Source organism: Vulpes lagopus, chromosome 6 (assembly GCF_018345385.1).
Source record: "Vulpes lagopus strain Blue_001 chromosome 6, ASM1834538v1, whole genome shotgun sequence".
Lineage (NCBI taxonomy): Eukaryota > Metazoa > Chordata > Mammalia > Carnivora > Canidae > Vulpes > Vulpes lagopus.
This window is the reverse complement of record NC_054829.1, coordinates 69,754,401-69,773,439: the sequence shown is the minus strand read 5'-3', so window position 1 is coordinate 69,773,439 and position 19,039 is coordinate 69,754,401. Positions and strand designations below refer to the sequence as shown.

At 59.0% G+C, this 19,039-nt stretch overlaps 1 protein-coding gene across 2 annotated transcripts; it reads left to right on the top strand.

Moving 5' to 3' along the window:
* Positions 1-695: 695 nt before the first annotated feature.
* On the top strand, positions 696-17,724 carry CARMIL3 (capping protein regulator and myosin 1 linker 3). 2 transcript variants are annotated; one of them, XM_041759192.1, is made up of 40 exons: positions 696-735; positions 2,238-2,332; positions 2,667-2,717; positions 2,818-2,877; positions 2,963-3,078; positions 3,294-3,391; positions 3,632-3,702; positions 3,801-3,874; positions 4,105-4,180; positions 4,264-4,352; positions 4,837-4,931; positions 5,160-5,246; positions 5,469-5,578; positions 5,719-5,796; positions 6,365-6,441; positions 6,522-6,626; positions 6,721-6,790; positions 7,284-7,365; positions 7,490-7,586; positions 7,749-7,803; positions 7,884-8,056; positions 8,323-8,391; positions 8,606-8,699; positions 8,789-8,887; positions 9,310-9,438; positions 9,626-9,739; positions 10,185-10,360; positions 11,146-11,233; positions 11,372-11,509; positions 11,789-11,852; positions 11,996-12,204; positions 12,593-12,693; positions 13,405-13,720; positions 14,115-14,243; positions 14,905-14,971; positions 15,086-15,175; positions 16,657-16,775; positions 16,862-17,042; positions 17,198-17,308; positions 17,425-17,724. In XM_041759192.1, exons 1-40 carry the CDS (start codon positions 696-698, stop codon positions 17,448-17,450), a joined length of 4,119 nt encoding a protein of 1,372 aa, XP_041615126.1. In that variant the 3' UTR covers positions 17,451-17,724. The 2 variants fall into 2 exon arrangements, with proteins under 2 accessions (XP_041615126.1, XP_041615125.1); XM_041759191.1 differs by having other exon boundaries at positions 17,422-17,724.
* Positions 17,725-19,039: the final 1,315 nt, after the last annotated feature.

The following is a 19,039-nucleotide window of genomic DNA, read 5'->3' as shown; positions in this document are numbered from 1 at the left end:
TGGCTCGGGAACTCCCAGAGTGATACTCTCGGCCTCACACCTATGGGGATGGTGCCAAGGGCACTGCAGGAATCCCCACAGCTGGGCAAGTGGGAGGGAGGATGAACATCCCCAGATCTGGCCAGGTCCTCTCCTGGCATCGCCCTCGATCCTGAGTTCCCTTGCGGGTCAGCTTGTAGGCGCTGGACGCGCGTCCCTAGCAGTAAGGCAAAAGGGAGGGGCCTTGCAAGGATGACCCAGGAGGGGTCCCCAGTTCCACAAATAAAAGAAATCGGTCCTGCTCACGGGGCCCAAGGAGTGGATGGCACGGAAAGCGTGAGCCACCCGTCCCGGAAACGGCCCGGCTCCAGGCGACACGCACGGGCGTCGCGCTCGGGAGCCGACGGGAGGGGTGGGCGCGAGCGCGCGGGGTCTCACGCGGCCGGGAGGCGCGGCGCGCATGCTCAGTCCCGCACCTCTCCGGGCGGGGCGGGAGACCCGGGCTTCCAGGCCCGGCAGCGGGGGGAGCGGGGGGGAGGGCGGGAGGAAGGGGGGAGAGGGGGGAGGAGCGCTCGCGCAGCCGCCCCTGACGGGAGCGGGCTCGGCGGCTGCTGCAGCGCTGAGCGCCCGGGCCCTGCCGGAGCCGGGTCTAGCATGTGCCGCGGCTCCCCGGCGGCGGCGGCTCCTCTGCAGCAACGGCGGCAGCAGCGGCCGCCATGGCCAAGCCCGGCGCGGAGCTCACCCGCGAGCTGCAAGGTACGAGGCTGCGGTGGTCTCCGGGACGCCCCGTCCCGGAGCATCCCAGACCCAGTGCGTTCCTCCCCGCGGTGCACCCCTGCCCCGGTGCCTCCTCCCTCCCCGCGCCCCATGCATTCCGACTCCAAGGCAGCCCCCGGCCCCTGCACCCTAGCTCGGGGCATCGCAGTCCCCGAGCATCCTCCACTGCCCGCCTCGCCTCACCCCGTCAGGACCTTCCAGTCCCAGAGCCGCCCGACCCGATCTTCGGTGACAGGTGCAGTCCCCTGGCGCTCCCTGGGGCTGCCTCTCATTGCTCTGGCCCATCCCTCGGCGACGCGTCCAGTCTCCCCTCCGGAGAGTCCCCGCTTCCCCGCCGGGCGGGGCCCGGCCCGCCCCGCCGGGCCGCGGGAGCTGCCCCTGGTCCTGGCCGCCTCTTGGCTCAGCACCCTCCCTCCTCCCGGCCCCGCCCCGGAACTAGCCCTGAGAGCCCCTCCGGCAGCCCGGCAGCTCCCAGGCCAGTGGGGCAAGAAGGGAGTCAGGGAAGAGGGCCCCACTGGAGCTGAAACCAAGAGCAGGGTCTCTGCAGCTCCCCTCCCACAACCCCCGTCTTAGCCTGCCCCTTCTCCCTACTTATACGCACACCTCAAGGTCTCTCCTGTTTGTGAGGTTCTCAGACTCAACCCAAACCAGGGCCCGACCCCCCAGCACTATCACAACCCTCACTCGCCCCCTGCCCCAGGCTGGAGCGTAGTCTAGCCCACGCAGAAACCAGGACGCTCAAGGGTACTCAAGAGGCATGCTGCGCCGTGGCAATTTCCCATATCTACACACACACATAAACACAAGCATCGGATGTGTGTGTACACACGTCTTAACAGAAACTGCACCCCCACCACACAAGCGCATGCACACACACGCACTAGGATATCTGGATGGTTTTACTAGGAAATTTAAACAGTAACTCCTTACCACCACCACCACCACCCCTGCCTCCCACCCTCTTCCCCAAAGCAGAGCTGTCTTTCACAACTACAAGCATGGCACACTCATTCACCTATCCACCCCTACTAACGCCACACACCACACACACAGGCTCCCTGGCGTCGTCAGAAGGCAGGCACACATGCATAGTAAAAGGCAGACGCTCACACCCAGACCACCCAGAATATAGTCAAAGGGACACCCCCACACCCCCACACTGACTCACTATGTATGTGTTGAAGGCTGCTGGAGAACATGGGTTGGAAAAATCCTTCACACCCGCCAAAGTGTAAGACACACCCTCCCACAGACAGTGTCACTCAGCAACTGTCCCCTGACTCAGGAACATCAGGAGCCAGAGTTTTTCCACACCCCCCTTCCTCTCTAATAGGAAAAGCCACCCAAGAAGGAAAGCCTCTCTCTCTCTCTCTCTCTCTCTTTCTTTGTCCTCTCATCTGACCCCACCCCTGGAGAACCCTGGGGAGGTGGGGATGGCCAGGGTAAGGGGAGCTCTGAGCAGGCCCCCCACCCACCCGCAGATAGCATCAGGAGGTGCCTAAGCCAAGGGGCTGTGCTCCAACAACATCGGGTGAAGCTGGAAACGAAACCCAAGAAGTTTGAGGATCGAGTTCTGGTGAGGGCACTGCTCTTAGGCTGGGGGCTGGGGGAAGGAGCAGGCAGTGGGAGCATAATCAGGGGCAGCTGGGCTACTGAGAACAAAAACGCCAGGAGGCAGGGGAGACTAGGGATGGTGGGGGTGTGAGGAGACCAAGGCTGTGGAAGGGAGCAGGCCGGACTAGGTGGCTGTCTAGGAGCCCAGGGTGGGGCTGAGAGAGAGGGAGGACCCCTGGAGCAGGGGGCCACTGCTGATAGGAGTTGCACACAGGCTGAGGGGGCTGAAGGAGGACGGGAGGCCTTGGGCCCAGGAACTGCCACTGGCTGCTGACATTCTTTCCCTCTCTCTGAAGGCCCTGACCTCCTGGCGCCTCCACCTCTTCCCTCTGAAGGTCCCAGCCAAGGTGAGTCTGGCTGAGGAGCAGGGGTACCCCTGGACTACTCCTTCCAGAGCTAGGCACCCTATCCTCAAGATGAACATCCCCATGCCCACCCCCTCCACAGGTGGAGAGCTCCTTCAATGTCCTAGAAATCCGCGCCTTCAATACACTCAGTCAGAACCAGGTGAGTAGCAGGACTTGGGCCCTACTCTTGGGCCAGCAGGAGGAAGGATTTGATGTCCGAGGCCTTGGTTCCCCCTTTCCTCCAGATCCTAGTGGAGACGGAGCGTGGCCTGGTGAGCCTGCGGCTGCCATCCGCAGAGAGCGTAGACCAGGTGACGCGACATGTGAGCTCTGCCCTCTCCAAGGTCTGCCCTGGCCCCGGGTAAGTGGCAAAGGAGGACTCTTGCAAAGGATTAGACAACAAGGAGACTTCTCCTTCATTCTCTCCTTCCCCTGGACCTGGGCTCCTGGCACACCGAGGGGAAGAGCCCGTATGTCCCCACTCCTGCTTGTTCCCAGGGATCCAGAAGCTATAACAGGGGAAGAATTGAGAGCCTCTTTCCACCCCTCTCTGGGAAGGATTTGTTCGTTTTCCAGGTGTCTAATCCGGCGTGGAAATGCTGACACCCCAGAAGGGCCCCGAGACACGTCCCCCAACTCTGAGACTTCCACATCTACTACTCATAGCGTCTGCGGTGAGCAGGGACAGACTCGATGGAAGTGGAACCTCAACTACCCTGCCCTTGTCCAGACTCCCTTGGGCCTGAGGCTTTACCTGCCCCGAGGACTCTGTAGCTCTCAGACCTCAGAGGTTCATGGTGTAGTGGGTACCCAGGACACTGGCCACATGCAATGACCTTCACCTTTCCTTGAGCCCCAAACCTATTCCCCACACCCCTACCCCTCATGGAGCCATTTTATGTTCTGCCCCACAGGTGGCTTCTCTGAGACCTATGCTGCCCTGTGTGACTACAATGGACTGCACTGCCGTGAGGAGGTGCAATGGGTACGTTGGGCAAGGACCTAGCAGGTGGGCAGGTGGGACCCAGAGGGAGAGGGCAAGGGATAAGGGGAGCAGATGTGAGCCAGTTCCACCTCTCCAAGGATGTGGACACCATCTATCATGCCGAGGATAACCGGGAGTTCAATCTTTTGGATTTCAGCCACTTGGAAAGCCGGTAAGCAGATGGAGCAGAGACTCAATCCCCCCTTCCAGCCTCAGCCCAACCCTGGCCCTTCCAGGCTCCCTCTTCTAGTCCTGCCTACAGCCCCAGCTCTATCTCCCCAACCCCACTCCCCCTTGCCCTCTACCCATCTAGACTTTCCCCAACTACCCCATCTCTAGATTCTTCTTTCCTGCCCTGGCTACCTGCTCACCACTTGCCTGCCCCCTTCAATCTGCCCACAGAGACTTGGCCCTAATGGTGGCAGCCCTGGCCTATAATCAGTGGTTCACCAAACTCTACTGCAAGGATCTGCGACTGGTAGGGACTAGGAGGGGTGGGAGGAGGGGCTGGAGAGTGGTGTCCTCTCTGGCTCCTGATCAAAAAACCCCCTCTGTCCTTAGGGCTCTGAAGTGCTAGAACAGGTGCTACATACCCTGAGCAAGTCTGGGAGCCTTGAAGAGCTGGTGCTGGACAATGCTGGGCTTAAGACGTGAGGCCAGCCTCCTCCCTGGGCAGTAGTGCCCCAATGATGTAGGCTTAGGGTCTCAGAACCTCAGAGCATGATGCAGCCTCCAAGCTATCTCCTCCAGCTCCTCACTTGACAGAAAAGGAGACATAGGCCCCAAAAGGGCACAAAGCAAGTCTGTGGTCAAGCTGGGACTCAGACCCAAGCCTCCTGGCCCCCCAGCTCCAGGGCCTCTCCCAGTATGGTCCATGCCCCATCCCCCTCTTCTGTCAACTACCCAGCAGGGTGGGCTGCTCTAGTCTCAAGGACCCAGAGCTAGGCTTTGTCTTGGTACAACTTCCCAACTTCCCACTTCCTTCAGAGTGATGACAAGCTCCCTGGCAGGGCCCAAGCTGGTCCCCACCTGTGGGGGCCTCTGAACTTTCCAGAGCCATGCAGGCAGGCAGGTGGAAGAAGAGGGGAAGCCCAGGGGCTGGGACAAACAAATCCTTCCTCCCCTTCCCTGAAGGGACTTTGTCCAGAAGCTGGCCGGGGTGTTTGGGGAGAACGGGAGCTGTGTGCTGCATGCCCTCACTCTGTCCCACAACCCCATCGAGGACAAGGGTGAGCCCCAGCCCTGAATCCTACCCCCACCACAATACAGACCTCTGTCCTCGCCCAGAGCCCAACGCCGGGCTGAACAGGGGCTCTATGGCCTGATGCCAGCCCTCGCCCCAATACTACTGTCCTTGACCCCGGGCCTATACCCCCTTCAAGCCCTCACCCTGACTCTGCACCCCTGATGCCCACCACCTGCCCCTCACTGGGCGCATTTCTCTCTCCACTCCCCAGGCTTCCTCAGTCTGAGTCAGCAGCTCCTCTGCTTCCCCACTGGCCTCACCAAATTGTGCCTGGCCAAGACTGCCATTTCCCCTCGAGGTACTTGCACCAGGACCCCCGACCTCTGACCTCAGCCCCCCCATCCCACCCTCCCTTAGCACCCTCTGGAGCCTTGAGTCCCGGAGGTGGACCAGCACACTCACACAGTATCCCAGGGATCCGAGGAAGGGAAATGAGCCACATCTCAGGGTGGGGAAGAATTGTGGAGAAGGGGAGAGGTGGGGATGGGGGCCAACCCAGCTCAGTGCCCACTGTGCTCAGGGCTCCAGGCGCTGGGCCAGACCTTCGGGGCCAACCCAGCCTTTGCCAGCTCCCTTCGATACCTGGACCTGAGCAAGAACCCTGGGCTGCTCGCCACAGACGAGGCCAATGTGAGTCCATGGGACATAGCTCAAGCCCTGCAGAAGCATGCTCAGGCTTCAGGACCTGGGAATCTCTGCCCTATAGCTTGGGGGTAGAGGGGCTCTGTCGCCCCTTCCTTCCCTGGCAGCCCCTCTGTCCTTGTTCCCAGGCCCTCTACAGTTTCCTGGCCCAGCCCAATGCTCTGATGCACCTGGACCTGGCAGGGACTGACTGCGCCATTGACTTGGTGAGGGGTCGGTGACAGGAGAGGTGACTTAGGGAGGCCAGGGTGGGTCCCTGCCTCACCACCCTTGCCTTGAGTGGACAGAGCTGGCAGGATGACTCGAAGTTCAGCTGAATTATAAGGCAACGCCCACAGCTCACACCCCTGGGGTATGCTATCCCGGCCACTGCCCGAGGTCCGACTGGCTGTGCCTGAAAGCCAGCCCTTCCTCTACTCCGCAACTGTGCACCCTGGGATAGGGCTGAGCCCATCAGGAGGAAAGGGCTCTTCCTCTAACTTAAACACAGTGCCTCATGAGCCCCTGGTAGCCCTGGCTTTACACATTCACTACCTGTGAGACTCTCCCCACCCCTGGGGGTCAGGCCGGGAGTAGACCCACTTTCCACAGAGGGGAAAACTGAGGCATTGAGAGGCAAAGTGGGCATTCATAGAAGGGCTCACACAGACCAACTGCTGAGGGAGACGAGGGTGATGAGCCAGGACCTTGAAGGGGAGGGAGGGAGGAGTCCTTGCCAGCCCCTCCCCACACCCCTCTCAGCCCCTGTGACACCCACCATGTCTCTCCCCACAGCTTCTGGGAGCCCTGCTCCACGGGTGCTGCTCCCACCTAACCTACCTCAACCTGGCGCGCAACAGCTGCTCCCACAGGTGGGAGCACGAGGGATGCAGGGAGGGATGGGGTGAGCCACACCTTCCCCCTCCCTTGCTGACCCCAGGAGTCTCTGCAGGAAGGGCAGGGAGGCCCCGCCGGCCTTCAAGCAGTTCTTCAGCAGCGCCTACACACTAAGCCACGTCAACCTGTCTGCCACAAGGCTGCCCCTGGAGGCCCTCAGGTCGGGTGGGTGCAGGGTTGGGGGGCGTCCAAGAGGGAACCATGAGAGAAGAGGGTGAGAGGTAGAGATGGGCCCGCTGACCTTCCTCCCACAGGGCACTGCTCCAGGGCCTCTCCCTCAACACTCACCTCAGTGACCTGCACCTGGACCTCAGCAGCTGTGAGGTGAGCCCCCCTTCCCCCAGCACCACCGCCAGTCCCCCACCCATAACCCCACAGTTCATTTCCCCAACCGTCACCAAACGCTGGCTCTATCTTGCCTCTGTGCTGCACCCCTGCGGCCCTTGGACCCACCACACCTCCATTTTCCTTCTTAGTGGGTAGTTCGCTCGCTGTCTTCAGAAGTCATTTTCAGCCACCCATCTCCTCCTCCCTGGAAGCTTTGGAGCGAGAGATACTAGACATTTCCACCAGAGGGCAGGAGCGAGCTATCTCAGAGCAGCCACCTGGCGAGATTTCGCGCTAAAGGGAAACCGGGAGAGAGCCCTGGGGAAGGATCTGGTGTGGAGAAGGGGCCTCCTGATTTGACACCTGAGACCTGGGCTGGCCTTGAGTCCTTGTGTCAGAGACTCTAGTCTCTGAGCATTAAAGGTGCTCTCCCTCCACCCCCACCCCTGCTCTAACCGCCCTCCCAAACCCCCCAACCGTGTCCCTGCAGCTCCGCTCAGCAGGAGCCCAGGCTTTGCAGGAGCAGCTGGGGACTGTCACCTGTGTGGGCAGCCTGGATCTGTCAGACAATGGTGAGTAGGGGCACTTCCCTTCCTGGGAACCAGTGGGGTCAGGGCTGGAGCATGGGGAGAACCCCCAAGGATGCTCCAGTGAGCCTCAGGCCTCAAGGCCAAACTTCTCCCATCTGTTGGCCAGGGTTTGACTCGGACCTCCTGACACTGGTGCCTGCACTTGGAAAGAACAAGTCCCTCAAGCACCTGTTCTTGGGCAAGAACTTCAACGTCAAGGCCAAGTGAGGCCCCTCCCCATACCCACAGACCCCACTCCATCATCCACCTACCCTTTTGTCTCACTGTGGCCCCTCTGCCCCCTCTCCTGCTCAAGTCACTTCCTGCTCCGCCAGTACCACGACCCCGGCCCCTCCCCTCCTGCTCTGAGCCCTGACTCCCCACAGGACCCTGGAGGAAATCCTCCATAAGCTGGTGCAACTGATCCAAGAAGAGGATTGTGTGAGTTCCTGGGCCCTGGGAGGGACCCACAGTGGCAGGAGCTACGGGGACCAGGCCCAACCCCACTCTTGCCCACACAGTCCCTGCAGTCACTGTCCGTGGCAGACTCGCGGCTGAAGCTTCGCACCAGCATCCTCATCAATGCACTGGGAAGCAACACCTGCCTGGCCAAGGTAGACCTGAGCGGCAACGGCATGGAGGACATCGGGGCCAAGATGCTGTCCAAGGCCCTGCAGATCAACTCCTCCCTCAGGTGCAGTGCACAGCTGGGCCCCGACCTGGAACTTTGGTGCCCCCCCCCCAACACACACAGACACAGACACACAGGCGCACACAGGCGCCCCCCCCTTGCCTGTTGCTCTGTACCCCAGCTTCCAGGACACCCTCAGCCCCAGAACCATCCTGGAGTCAACCACATCACCCAGTAAAGGAGGGAGGACTCCAGAGCAGGCTAATGTGCCTGCCGGAAACAGGGACCCAGAGGGAGGAGCCACCAGCTACTGTTCACTGTCTCCCTAGAACCATCCTATGGGATCGGAACAACACGTCTGCCCTAGGCTTTCTGGACATTGCGAGGGCCCTGGAGAGGTGAGTGGACCAGGGCTCTGCCCTGACCCCAGTCCCAGCCTCTCTGGGCCTGGACCAGGCCTGTTAGACCAGCCCTTACCCCAGCTTGCTCAACCTATTTGCACAGAAACGCTAGGAAAGGCCGAGGGTGAGGGAAACGGTCGGCAAGGGGGTGTGGGGAGCAAGGGCTGGTCCCCCCCTCTCCGCCACCCAGCTGTACCACTGTGCCCCACAGCAACCACACACTGCGCTTCATGTCCTTCCCTGTGAGCGACATCTCCCAAGCCTACCGCAGTGCCCCTGAGCGCACCGAGGATGTCTGGCAGAAGGTAGAGGCCTCGGCTGCCGGGTAGAACAGGGAGGGGCAGAGGCCAGCCCATGTCCCAGGCCCTGACCCCTCCCACCTCATCCCCTCCAGATCCAGTGGTGCCTGGTGAGGAACAACCACTCCCAGACGTGCCCCCAGGAGCAGGCCTTCAGGCTGCAGCAGGGCCTAGTGACCAGCAGCGCCGAGCAAGTAAACGTTTCCCTCTGGGACACATGGGGCATGCATGGGGCATGTGGGGCTCAGGTCTGACACGATGGAGCATGCACATGCTTGGGGGCAGGGCATGAAAAAGGCATTTTGTGGCATCTACAACTGGACTGAGTGTGTGGGAGAGCAAAAGACAGGACATTGGCAGTATGGCCTCAAACATGAGAGGACATGTGGGGGGGCCCAGACAAGGAGTGTGCAGGACTGCAGGAGCTCCCCTGGGCATTCAAGGGCATCCCAAGAAGACGAGAGAGCAGACCCTCCAGAGACACCACCACCACCCCATCAATGCCAGCATCAGGAGCACTGCCCCAGGGGACCCAGGAGTGGGGTGCCTGGGGTCCCACCTTAGGAAGATAAGGGTGCAAGTGTCCACCCTGACTCTTCTACTGGCTGTGCTCCAGATGCTGCAGCGGCTGTGCGGCCGAGTGCAAGAGGAGGTTCGGGCACTGAGATTGTGCCCCCTGGAACCTGTGCAAGATGAGCTGCTTTATGCTCGGGACCTCATCAAGGATGCCAAAAATTCACGGGCGGTGAGCCCTCCATAGCCCCAGCCTCCCTCACAGACCGAGAGCCCAGGAAGGCCAGCCACACTACTCCAGGAGTATCCGGGCCCTGACCCATGCATGCATCTGCTCTCCTCACCCAGGGCCCCCAGGGACGTGGTCAGGCCCAATTTTGACACACACACACACCCCATGATAATCCCTTCCTCTGCAGCTATTCCCCAGCCTCTACGAGCTGGGCCACGTGCTAGCCAATGATGGGCCTGTACGACAGAGGCTGGAGTCGGTTGCTAGTGAGGTGTCCAAGGCTGTGGACAAAGAGCTGCAGGCAAGTCCTGAGGGAGGAAGCCCAATGTTGACCAAGGCTCAAAGCCAAGGGCTAAGATCAGCATGGGGATATTACTGGGGACGAGAAGGAGATACAGAGTGGAGGCCACCCACACTCCCAGTATGTCAGGCATTGCTAGCAAACAGGGCTTGGATTTTTTTCTGCTAGCTTCCACTTTGGCCTCTGAACTCCGATCTCTCCCCTCTGGACTCTGATCCTTGGACTGACTCTTCCCTGTCCATATGGTAGGGTGGAAGGGACACTGGCCAGGATGTGGGGGAGCCTGAGTCTCCCAGGCTCTCCTGGTAACCAGACCTGGAATGTTTGGTGGGCCTTTCAGTCTCACCATAGGGGGCTGGAGAGATAGGCTGGAGGCTCTCCTGGTGTGGTGCCAGCCCTGACCCTGCCCCCCATGGGGCTCTGGCCTCCCTTCCCCCCATACCAGGTGATCCTGGAGTCGATGGTCAGCCTAACACAGGAGTTATGTCCCGTGGCCATGCGAGTGGCTGAGGGGCACAACAAGATGCTGAGCAATGTGGCCGAGCGCGTCACTGTGCCCCGGAACTTCATCCGAGGGGCGCTGCTGGAGCAGGCAGGACAGGACATTCAGAACAAGCTGGAGTGAGAGGCGGAGGGGGTTGGCACTGGGATGGGGCTGGATTTGGCCCAGAGCACTTAGGGACTTGGGGCCCAGCTATCAGCAATGAATAATGAATGGCACAATCTCCATTACAAGGGATAAATCTTTAACTAACTGCAACCTTGCTATTTAGGGTCTGACTGGTCTTTGCCCTAGAATCTAAGTGCTGAGCCTGGGTTTAGGAGCCTGGCAAGTACACACAGGAGTACACTCACACACACACAGCCATGCACAGACACCAAGATTTATCTCCCAAAACAAAGCACAGCCTCTTCAGAGGCGTGGACAAAATTGGGGGGGGGGGTGCGTGGTTATATTCTGCCCCCTCCAGTTCTTGTTGCCTGCACCCCCGCCAGAGTCCTCATTCTGGGTACCACCCTTCACCAAAGCAGAAGAAAATGATCACACACACACATGAAACGGCCAAGCTCAAGCCAAAAAGTTTCTGGGCTTACAGCAGAGACCAGCAGGGTTTACTCAACACCCCAGTTTAACCAGCTCTGCTTTACTGGAATTCCAGGAGCCTGGCCTGGAGGCCTCTTGCTCCCCTTCAACTCCTCTTTGCCCGCCCTCCTGACCCACACACACCTATGCTGGGGGTCAGTGGGTGGGACGGGGCATGTCTTTATGGAGACATAGGGGAGACCTAAGGTGCCTCTGTGGACAGCGAGGCCAGCTGCCCACTCCCCTAGGCATCTGGGGAAGGGCGGGGCCGAGGCCCAGGGGCCTGGAAGGGGTGGCTGAGCAGTCCTACCTGTACCCACAGCGAAGTGAAGCTCTCAGTAGTCACCTACTTGACCAACTCCATAGTGGATGAAATCCTGCAGGAGCTCTACCACTCCCATAAGAGCCTGGTAAGACTTCGGAACCCACACCAGGCTCAGGCGTACCCTCCACCCCACATCGTCCCATCTCCCCCAAGCAACCCTTCCCCAAAGCCCTGGGAAGTGGGCAGCTTCCTTGGGAACCTGTTCGTGCCTGTCCCTCCCCAGGCCCGGCACCTGGCCCAGCTAAAGACACTATCAGATCCACCGTTGGGGCCAGGCCAAGGGCAGGATCTGTCCTCCCGGGGCCGAGGCCGGAACCACGACCATGAGGAGACCACAGATGATGAACTCGGGACCAACATTGTGAGTGCCTCCACCCTGCACTCCCCACCCTAAACTAGAAACCTGCAAAACACTGTCCCTTTCCATTTCCCTGGGCTCCCCTCTCCCCGGTCACTGGGCCTGGGTTTCACCCTCCATCCCAATCCAGCCTCGCCCCTTCCCTCATCCCAATCCCTCAGCCACCCAAGGACAACAGGGAGTCAGGAGGGTCTCTAAAGAGAAGGCTTTTCAAGGAATAGCCTTCGGGTGAGGGTCCTGGGACTTGCAATCACTCCCCACCCTTCGTCTCCATTTCTGCAGGACACCATGGCCATCAAAAAGCAGAAACGCTGCCGCAAGATCCGGCCAGTGTCCGCCTTCATTAGTGAGTCCCCAGCCTCAATTCTAATGTCCTCCAGGTTCCTCCACCCTTCCCAGGCCCTGGTCCCTTTCTTTTTAATTCTGTCTCGCCAGCCTGCTTTCTCCCTGTGCCTCCTGCTTGTCCTTCTAAGGCTGCTGTGCCCACAGGTGGGAGCCCTCAGGACATGGAAAGCCAGCTGGGGAGTCTGGGGATCCCCCCCGGCTGGTTCTCAGGACTCGGGAGCAGCCAGCCCACAGCCAGTGGCTCCTGGGAGGATCTGTCTGAGCTGCCGACTCACGGCTATAAACTGAGGCATCAAACACAAGGCAGGCCCCGGCCCCCCAGGACCACACCTCCAGGACCTGGTCGGCCCAGTGTGAGTCCCCAAATCCTCCCAAGAGGACCAACTTCACTTAGCAATGCCACAGCCAGAGGTTCTAGCTTTAGGACCCAAATGCCAGAAACATCAGCCTTGGGAGAGCAGGCAGGGGCCGAAGAAGGCCACCAAAAAGAGGATGGGATTATCCAGTTCTCCGAGATAGGAAATCTCTATCTGCCAGACAGCAGCGGTTCCCATCTGGGTGAGGGATAGAGCCAAGAGCCACCAAACTTAGGAAATGCCCCATGTGCACTGAAGTCTCAGTTTCCATGGGACAAACAAGAGGCAAGTCCAAGTCCAAAGAGGAAGGCCCTGAGTGGGTGGGGGCAATGGGGAGGACTTCTGCATCCAGATGAGCTACCCTCCAGGACTTTCCTCCCAGCAGATGCCAGTGACTGGGACTCGTCAGGAGAATGGGATGGCCACCCGCCTGGATGAGGGGCTGGAGGACTTTTTTAGCCGAAGGGTCATGGATGAAAGCTCCAGGTGTGGCAACTAGATACAGTCCCATTTTCTGCAGGCCCACAGGCCCTGTAGGGCTCCTGTGTCCTCCCAGCAATCACAGAGGCCTCTCCAATGGCAGGTTCCAAAGCCAGTCCCCCTGGAACAGTTCCCCACATTCTCAACCTTCCCCACCCAGCCCTTAACTCTCAGGTTCTCTGATTGTCCTCAGGACAGCTGGAAGGGATGGCCAGGGTGAACCACCACAATGGCATGATGGGGACAGGGGTGGGTGAATGGGGGAACAGCAGGCCCTAAGATGGGATGGCAGTCAGTGGAGAGAGGCCTGGAGGGTATATTCTCCGTCACAGTCCTTCGGACTCCCTAGCATCTGTCCAGAAGAAACAGAGTCGCCTGGAAAAGCAGAGAGAAGGGTGAGGGGTCAGGGCCAGGGGGTGCCTGGGAGGAAGGAGTTGCTGTGGAGATGGGGGGAAGGAGGCTGCTGGAGGGTTTTTACAGGGAAGTTGAGGACGCCATCTCCCCTGAGAACAAAGTGGAAAGGATTACAGGGTAGCAGGAGAGGCTGGATGGGAGAGGGAAGTGGGAGGTTTATTAGACCTAGGCCTACACTAGTGCCAGCACTGCCAGCACCAGCCAAGAGTGTCCTGGGGTGTGGGGGTGTCCTGATCTGCCCCTGTATTTGGCATTTGCATCTGCCCTCACGGCTTTGTCACTAACTCACCCAACCCTGCCCAGCTATCCCCGGACTCTGCGGACCCTGCGGCCAGGCCTCTCAGAGCCACCGCTGCCTCCACTCCAGAAGAAGAGGCGCAGAGGCCTGTTTCACTTCCGCCGGCCCCGGAGCTTCAAGGGGGACCGGGGCCCAGGGTCCCCCACCACTGGGCTCCTCCTCCCTCCGCCCCCACCCCCACCCCCAACTCAGGAGAGTCCCCCCAGTCCAGATCCCCCCAGCCTCGGCAATAACTCCTCCCCCTGTTGGAGCCCAGAGGAGGAGAGTGGCCCCCTCCCTGGATTTGGGGGGAGCCGAGGGCCTTCCTTCCGCAGGAAGATGGTAAGTGAGGTGAAGTGCTGCATCCTTCCTGGTTGCTGTTCTGCACATAGCCCACCCATGTACCCACCCCAGGCAGTTAATGGGAGAAGGCTAGGACTCAGGATTCTCGGGAGCTTTGGTCATCCCAATGGCCCCCTACCCCCCCCCACCCCACCCCCACTCCTTGAGCTGCCTAAGCCTGGTGACCCAGAGCATGCTGGGAGTGCTGCATGCAAAGGAGGGAAAAAAAAAAAAAAAAGGACTCCTCTGAGGAGTCAGAGGAGGGCCAGAGGGTTGGGGCAGGGCAGCCCCTGGGCTGGGGGCTGAGGGGGGAAGGGCCCTCCCCTGCTCCCTTGCTGCCCTTGGAGCCCCTTCTCCATCAGGAACTGCTTGTAAACCCTAGGCCTTGTTCCAGGGCACTGAGGGGGCAGAGCCAGGGGAGGGGGGCCTGGCCCCTGGGACGGCACAGCAGCCAAGGGTCCATGGTGTTGCCCTTCCTGGGTTGGGAAGAGCCAAGGGTTGGAGCTTCGACGGGAAACGAGAGGTGAGGGGAGCCCAGGCACCCAACTGTTCCTACGGATCCCCCGTCTACCTTCCCTTCCATGCCAGTCCCTGCTGGGCCAGCAGAGAGAGTGAGTCTGTGGTGTTAGAAGGTGTGAGCCGCAGGTCTGCTCCCGTCCGTCCGCAAGCTTGCCTGCCTCGAAAGCCTGGGCAGGTCACCTAACCTCCTGGAGCCTCTACCTCCTTGCGAAATAGGCAGTCATAGAAATACTGACTTCTAGAGCTCACTTTCTGAAACTTTGGTGACTTGATTACCACCTTCACAATGGATTTTTACCCTCTCCACCTACCAACCTGTATTATCATTTACATATTTTTCTTTAAATCAACTTACCTTTTTAGCTTTGGTCCTAAGCATTATTTTTTCAAAGCGTGGGCTTACTGTACTAGTCATGTTTTTATTTTCTACCACACATAAAATAAGCAAAAAACTATTAAAATAACAGTATGCTCCTTCGTCTAAACCATTTCTTATGCCCCTCGGGTGGTAGGGGTGCCACTTTCAGGGGGAAGAGGGTCCAAGGGTCTAGGGACTGATGCCATGAGAACAGCCTGAGAGGCCAGAACAGAAACCCTCTCCTCACTAACCACAGCCCCAGTGTGGAGGATATTTGTCTTACGACCTGACTCAGCTGTCCTTTCAGGGCCCAGGCCCAGACCTGGAGGGCAGTGTCCAGGCTTGGCAGAAACGGCGCTCTTCAGACGACGCAGGTAAGAACAGTTGCCCTCACTTCCTTTCCTTGACCCCTCTCTCAGAGGCCCCTCCTGATGTGCCTCTCCCCTTCCTCCCTTTCCCCCTTTCCCCATCCCCTCCCCGTGCTCCAGGGCCTGGGGCCTGGAAGCCCCCACCGCCACCCCAAAGCACCAAGCCAAGCTTCAGCGCCATGCGCCGAGCAGAGGCCACATGGCACATAGGTATGGAGCGCCTCTTCTCGGGCAGCGACACTGAAGGCCCAGGGTGTGCCCAAAGAACCAGAACCCACAGCCCTTTGTTGGGGAATTTACAGCCAGGATGGGGCAGTGAGGAAGTCACCACCGTAAACATGTTTACGGATATTTACAAAGCTACGTGCAAAAGAAAACTAACAAGCCCATCCAAAGCAAGGTCCTACAAAACAAGTTCTGTTTGCCAGCCAGGGTTAGCAGATAGGAACAATACTTTGTGGGTGGTTCCAAGGAACTCTGGAGGGCAGGTGCCACCTCTGGCCACCATCAGCAGAGTGGCACTTCTATAAAGAAGGCCTCTCTCTCTGCACCTCAGGGGGTAATAGGGTGGGCAAGTACCCCACCTCAAACATGGCAGTCTCCGCCAAAAGTAGCTTGCCACACTATCCTCAGTTCACTCAGAAACGGGCCTCAAGGAAGGGGCAAGAGGCATGCGTTGGAGATCAGAAACTGGATCTCAATCCCAGCTCAGCCACCACTTCCCAAGTCGACCTTAAGCAAATCATTTACCTTCTGGCTTCAGGACTCTGAAGGAGTAAATAAACTGTGACATGATGCTTTCTTTCTGCAGGAGCATCTTTCACTTAAGGAGCCTCTAAAGGAAACTTGGTCAGCTGGGCATCAACTGAATTGCCCACAGGCCTAGAATATGACCCTCCAACAACATCAACATGGACAAATCTCCCCATAGAAGTAGACACTTGCTCCCCTGCCCCACTCCCATCGCAAGGCTAGGGTACACGGGTGTGATGCAGAGCCTGTGCTCCTGGCCCATCCTCCGAGGCCGTCTTTGCCACTTATCCCATCCCACACAGAGACCAGTTCAAACACCTAAAGTGAGGCTCCATCCTTCATTTAGAAAACTAAAAGAGTCAGATACTCCACTGTGCACACACCTACCACCAGCACCTTCCAGGTCCCTCTTATACCTCACATACACACAACACAGACAACACCTTCCAGTCAGCATACCCTTGGGTCAGATTGCATAAAGCCACAGAGGCGGCAGGAGGAGGGTGTCAGGACATCTCTCCCCAGGGCTCTCACCATCTAAATCAGACTGGCAGACAGAATCCAGCAAATGCCAGGCTGCAGCCTTGGCAGGGCCCCGGGGCACTGCAGCCCTGAATAGACAGCCATGCCTGTGGACCCAGCGGTCCCTGCACCCTGGCTCTGCTCCAGCAGGAACAGGCCTGGGGACTACTCTTCAAGAGGAACAGCCAGGCCAGAGCACCCATCCTCCAAAGGCAATAGGCTCCAGACAGTCCTGGAGGCCAGGGGCTATGAAAACATGAGAGTGAGGGATACATCCAGGACAGACACACAGGAGCAAATGGGCTTGGGGGCAGGGGTGTGTCCTGGCTTCTAGGGCGTCATGAGGACAGAGAGGGCAGGACGAGCTATGCAAGAATGCCTTTTCCTGCAGCTTCTCCTCTCTTCTCATCCCCCAGCGGAGGAGAGTGCCCCCAACCACAGCTGCCAGAGCCCCAGCCCAGCCTCTCAGGATGGGGAGGAAGAGAAGGAGGGGGCCCTCTTCCCAGAGAGGACCATTCCCGCTAGGAATGCCAAGGTGAGGGCCAGCAAGGCAGACAAAAGGGGTCCTTGGATGAGGTGAAAGGACTAACTGACTGACCCAGCATTTTTCTTCTTCTGCAGCTACAGGACCCCCCTTTAGCTCCACGGCCTCCCAAACCAGTGGCTGTGCCTAGGGGCCGCCGCCCTCCTCAGGAGCCGGGGGGCAGGGAGGAGGCTGAGGCTGGGGGTACAGCCCCAGGAATGAATAAGCCCAGGCTGAGGCTGGGCTCCCAGCAGGACCAAGAGGAGCCTGAGGTCCAAGGTCTGCCACCCAGCCAGAGGGGGGGTCGGGTGCCTCAGAGACCTTGCTGCCCACATCAGGACCCCCTCCTGGGCTTGGAATGAGTCATAGCCTGCATAAGTGCCTGGCCTATGAGCTCTACTATTGTGTCGGGCCTGCCTTGACTGTCATTTCAGGGCCCCCTGATCCAGGCCGCCGGACTGCCCCCCTGAAGCCCAAGAGGACACGGCGGGCACAGTCCTGTGACAAGCTGGAACCTGATAGAAGACAGCCCCCTGACCCCACAGGTGCCAGTAGGGTGGGCGACAGGGCGGTCCCCCTCTGCCTGACGTGGCATACGCCCTGCCGAGAGGCTGGCTCTCCCTGTCCAGGAAACAGGACTCCCTGGATTTGTCCCCAGCAGGAACCAGTGAGCCAGGAACAGACTGACAGCCACTGCAGCACCCTGCCCAGCCCTCCTCTCGACATGTGCCTCACAAGGACTCAGACCCCAACCCTTCCGCCCACACCTCCAGGCCCTCTGCCCTCCCATCCCACAGAGGCAGGATGGCAGGATGAGGTGTGGGGACAGGAAGGGAAGGGCCACCTGGAGAGAGGGAGGCAAAGCTTGGGACAGAGCCGTCCTCTCTCCTGGAAGGGCGGATCTGTCCCTTTATCCCCAGGGACTCTCTCCCTCCTTGTATAGAATAAAAAACCAAAATCACTGCCTGCCTCATCTCTGCTGTCTTCCCCCATTCACTGCCACCTCCACCCCCACCATCTGCTCCCCTTTAGTGCACAATGTTTGGTCGCAGTAGGGAAAAGTAAGGAATACCCCACAGGAATGGGAACAGGAGCCCAATAGGAGGGGGATGGACCTGAGAGGTACCAAATGGGAGGGTACTGAGAAGTGCCCCCTGAGTGGGTGGCAGGGGTCACGTGCAGGATCGGGGCTGAGCTGGCTGGAGCAGAGACTGAGATGACAGAAATGCTGATTTCTCTGTGTGTGTGCCCAGCTCTGGGAGGTGCGGTGGGATCGGAAGACCCCCGTGTACCAGGAGGAGATGGGAGTAGTATACGTACAAGCTCACATACAGGCAGGCTCACTGATGATGGGATTAAATGGTGTTGCATTATCCTAGGGGTGCCATCAGTAGTCAGAAACCTCAACAGTAGAGTGGCCTGAAGGTGAACAGAAGTGCCTATGGCAAGAGACAATCGAATTATTTGCCTCCTGTTGGTGTACTAACAAATACTACTTTGGCTTTCGAGGCTCCATTCAGGGGCCTCTTCCTCTGTGAAGCCCTTCCTGATGCCTTCCCCGACTCATCTAAATTGAACCCTCCCTCTTTGTGACCTGTGGCCTCCTGAACCGGTCCGTAATTTTGCACCTGTCACACTTCATAGCATTTGTGTGTTAGCTTATCATCCCTCTGTCTGTGGGTCTGTCTGTTCTTTACACACGCACCTCCCCCAGGGGCAGGAGCCATGTCTCAATCACCTGTGCAGCCCCAGCCCCTGGCGCCCAGGAGATGTTCAACAAATGGCTGCTAACTTAATATGTGAGCAGTTTAGAGGAGGGAGGGTAGAGATGTTCAGGTGAACCCTCTTGTGTACTCATCCCAGGTCACCATGGACCCAAATGTCTTCAAGCACGGCATGCAGCTACCCAGGCAATCCCTCACTGTCCCTGGTCTCAATAGGGAATGACTAATGACTTGTTACCTCACGATCTGTCTGTGGCATCGCCCCTCCCACAAGGATAAGACCGCTCGGGCTGAATATGGGGGGAGCGGTGAGCCATGGGTGCTGGGAAGATGCCATCGGTCCTTCGGCACATCTCTCTACTGGCAGCCCCCGCTTCAGGATGGAAGGCTGTGTGCCCTTAGGTAACTGCATCCATTTCCTTAAGTGTGTCCCTGTTTAAAAGCAGTTAGGGAAAAACAATAATAAAATAAAATAAATAAAAGCAGTTAGGGAGCTGGACCTCATTCTCAAAGCTATGAGATTTAGCGTGGCACGGGATGATTTTTAAGGAG

Bases quoted from the DNA above. Each gene is read 5' to 3' on its own strand.
- CARMIL3 (XM_041759191.1), top strand. From the start codon at position 696: ATGGCCAAGCCCGGCGCGGAGCTCACCCGCGAGCTGCAAG. The intron at 6,791-7,283 runs GTGAGCCCCCCT...GTGTCCCTGCAG, and splicing joins TGGACCTCAGCAGCTGTGAG to CTCCGCTCAGCAGGAGCCCA. The intron at 16,776-16,861 runs GTGAGGGCCAGC...CTTCTTCTGCAG, and splicing joins TTCCCGCTAGGAATGCCAAG to CTACAGGACCCCCCTTTAGC.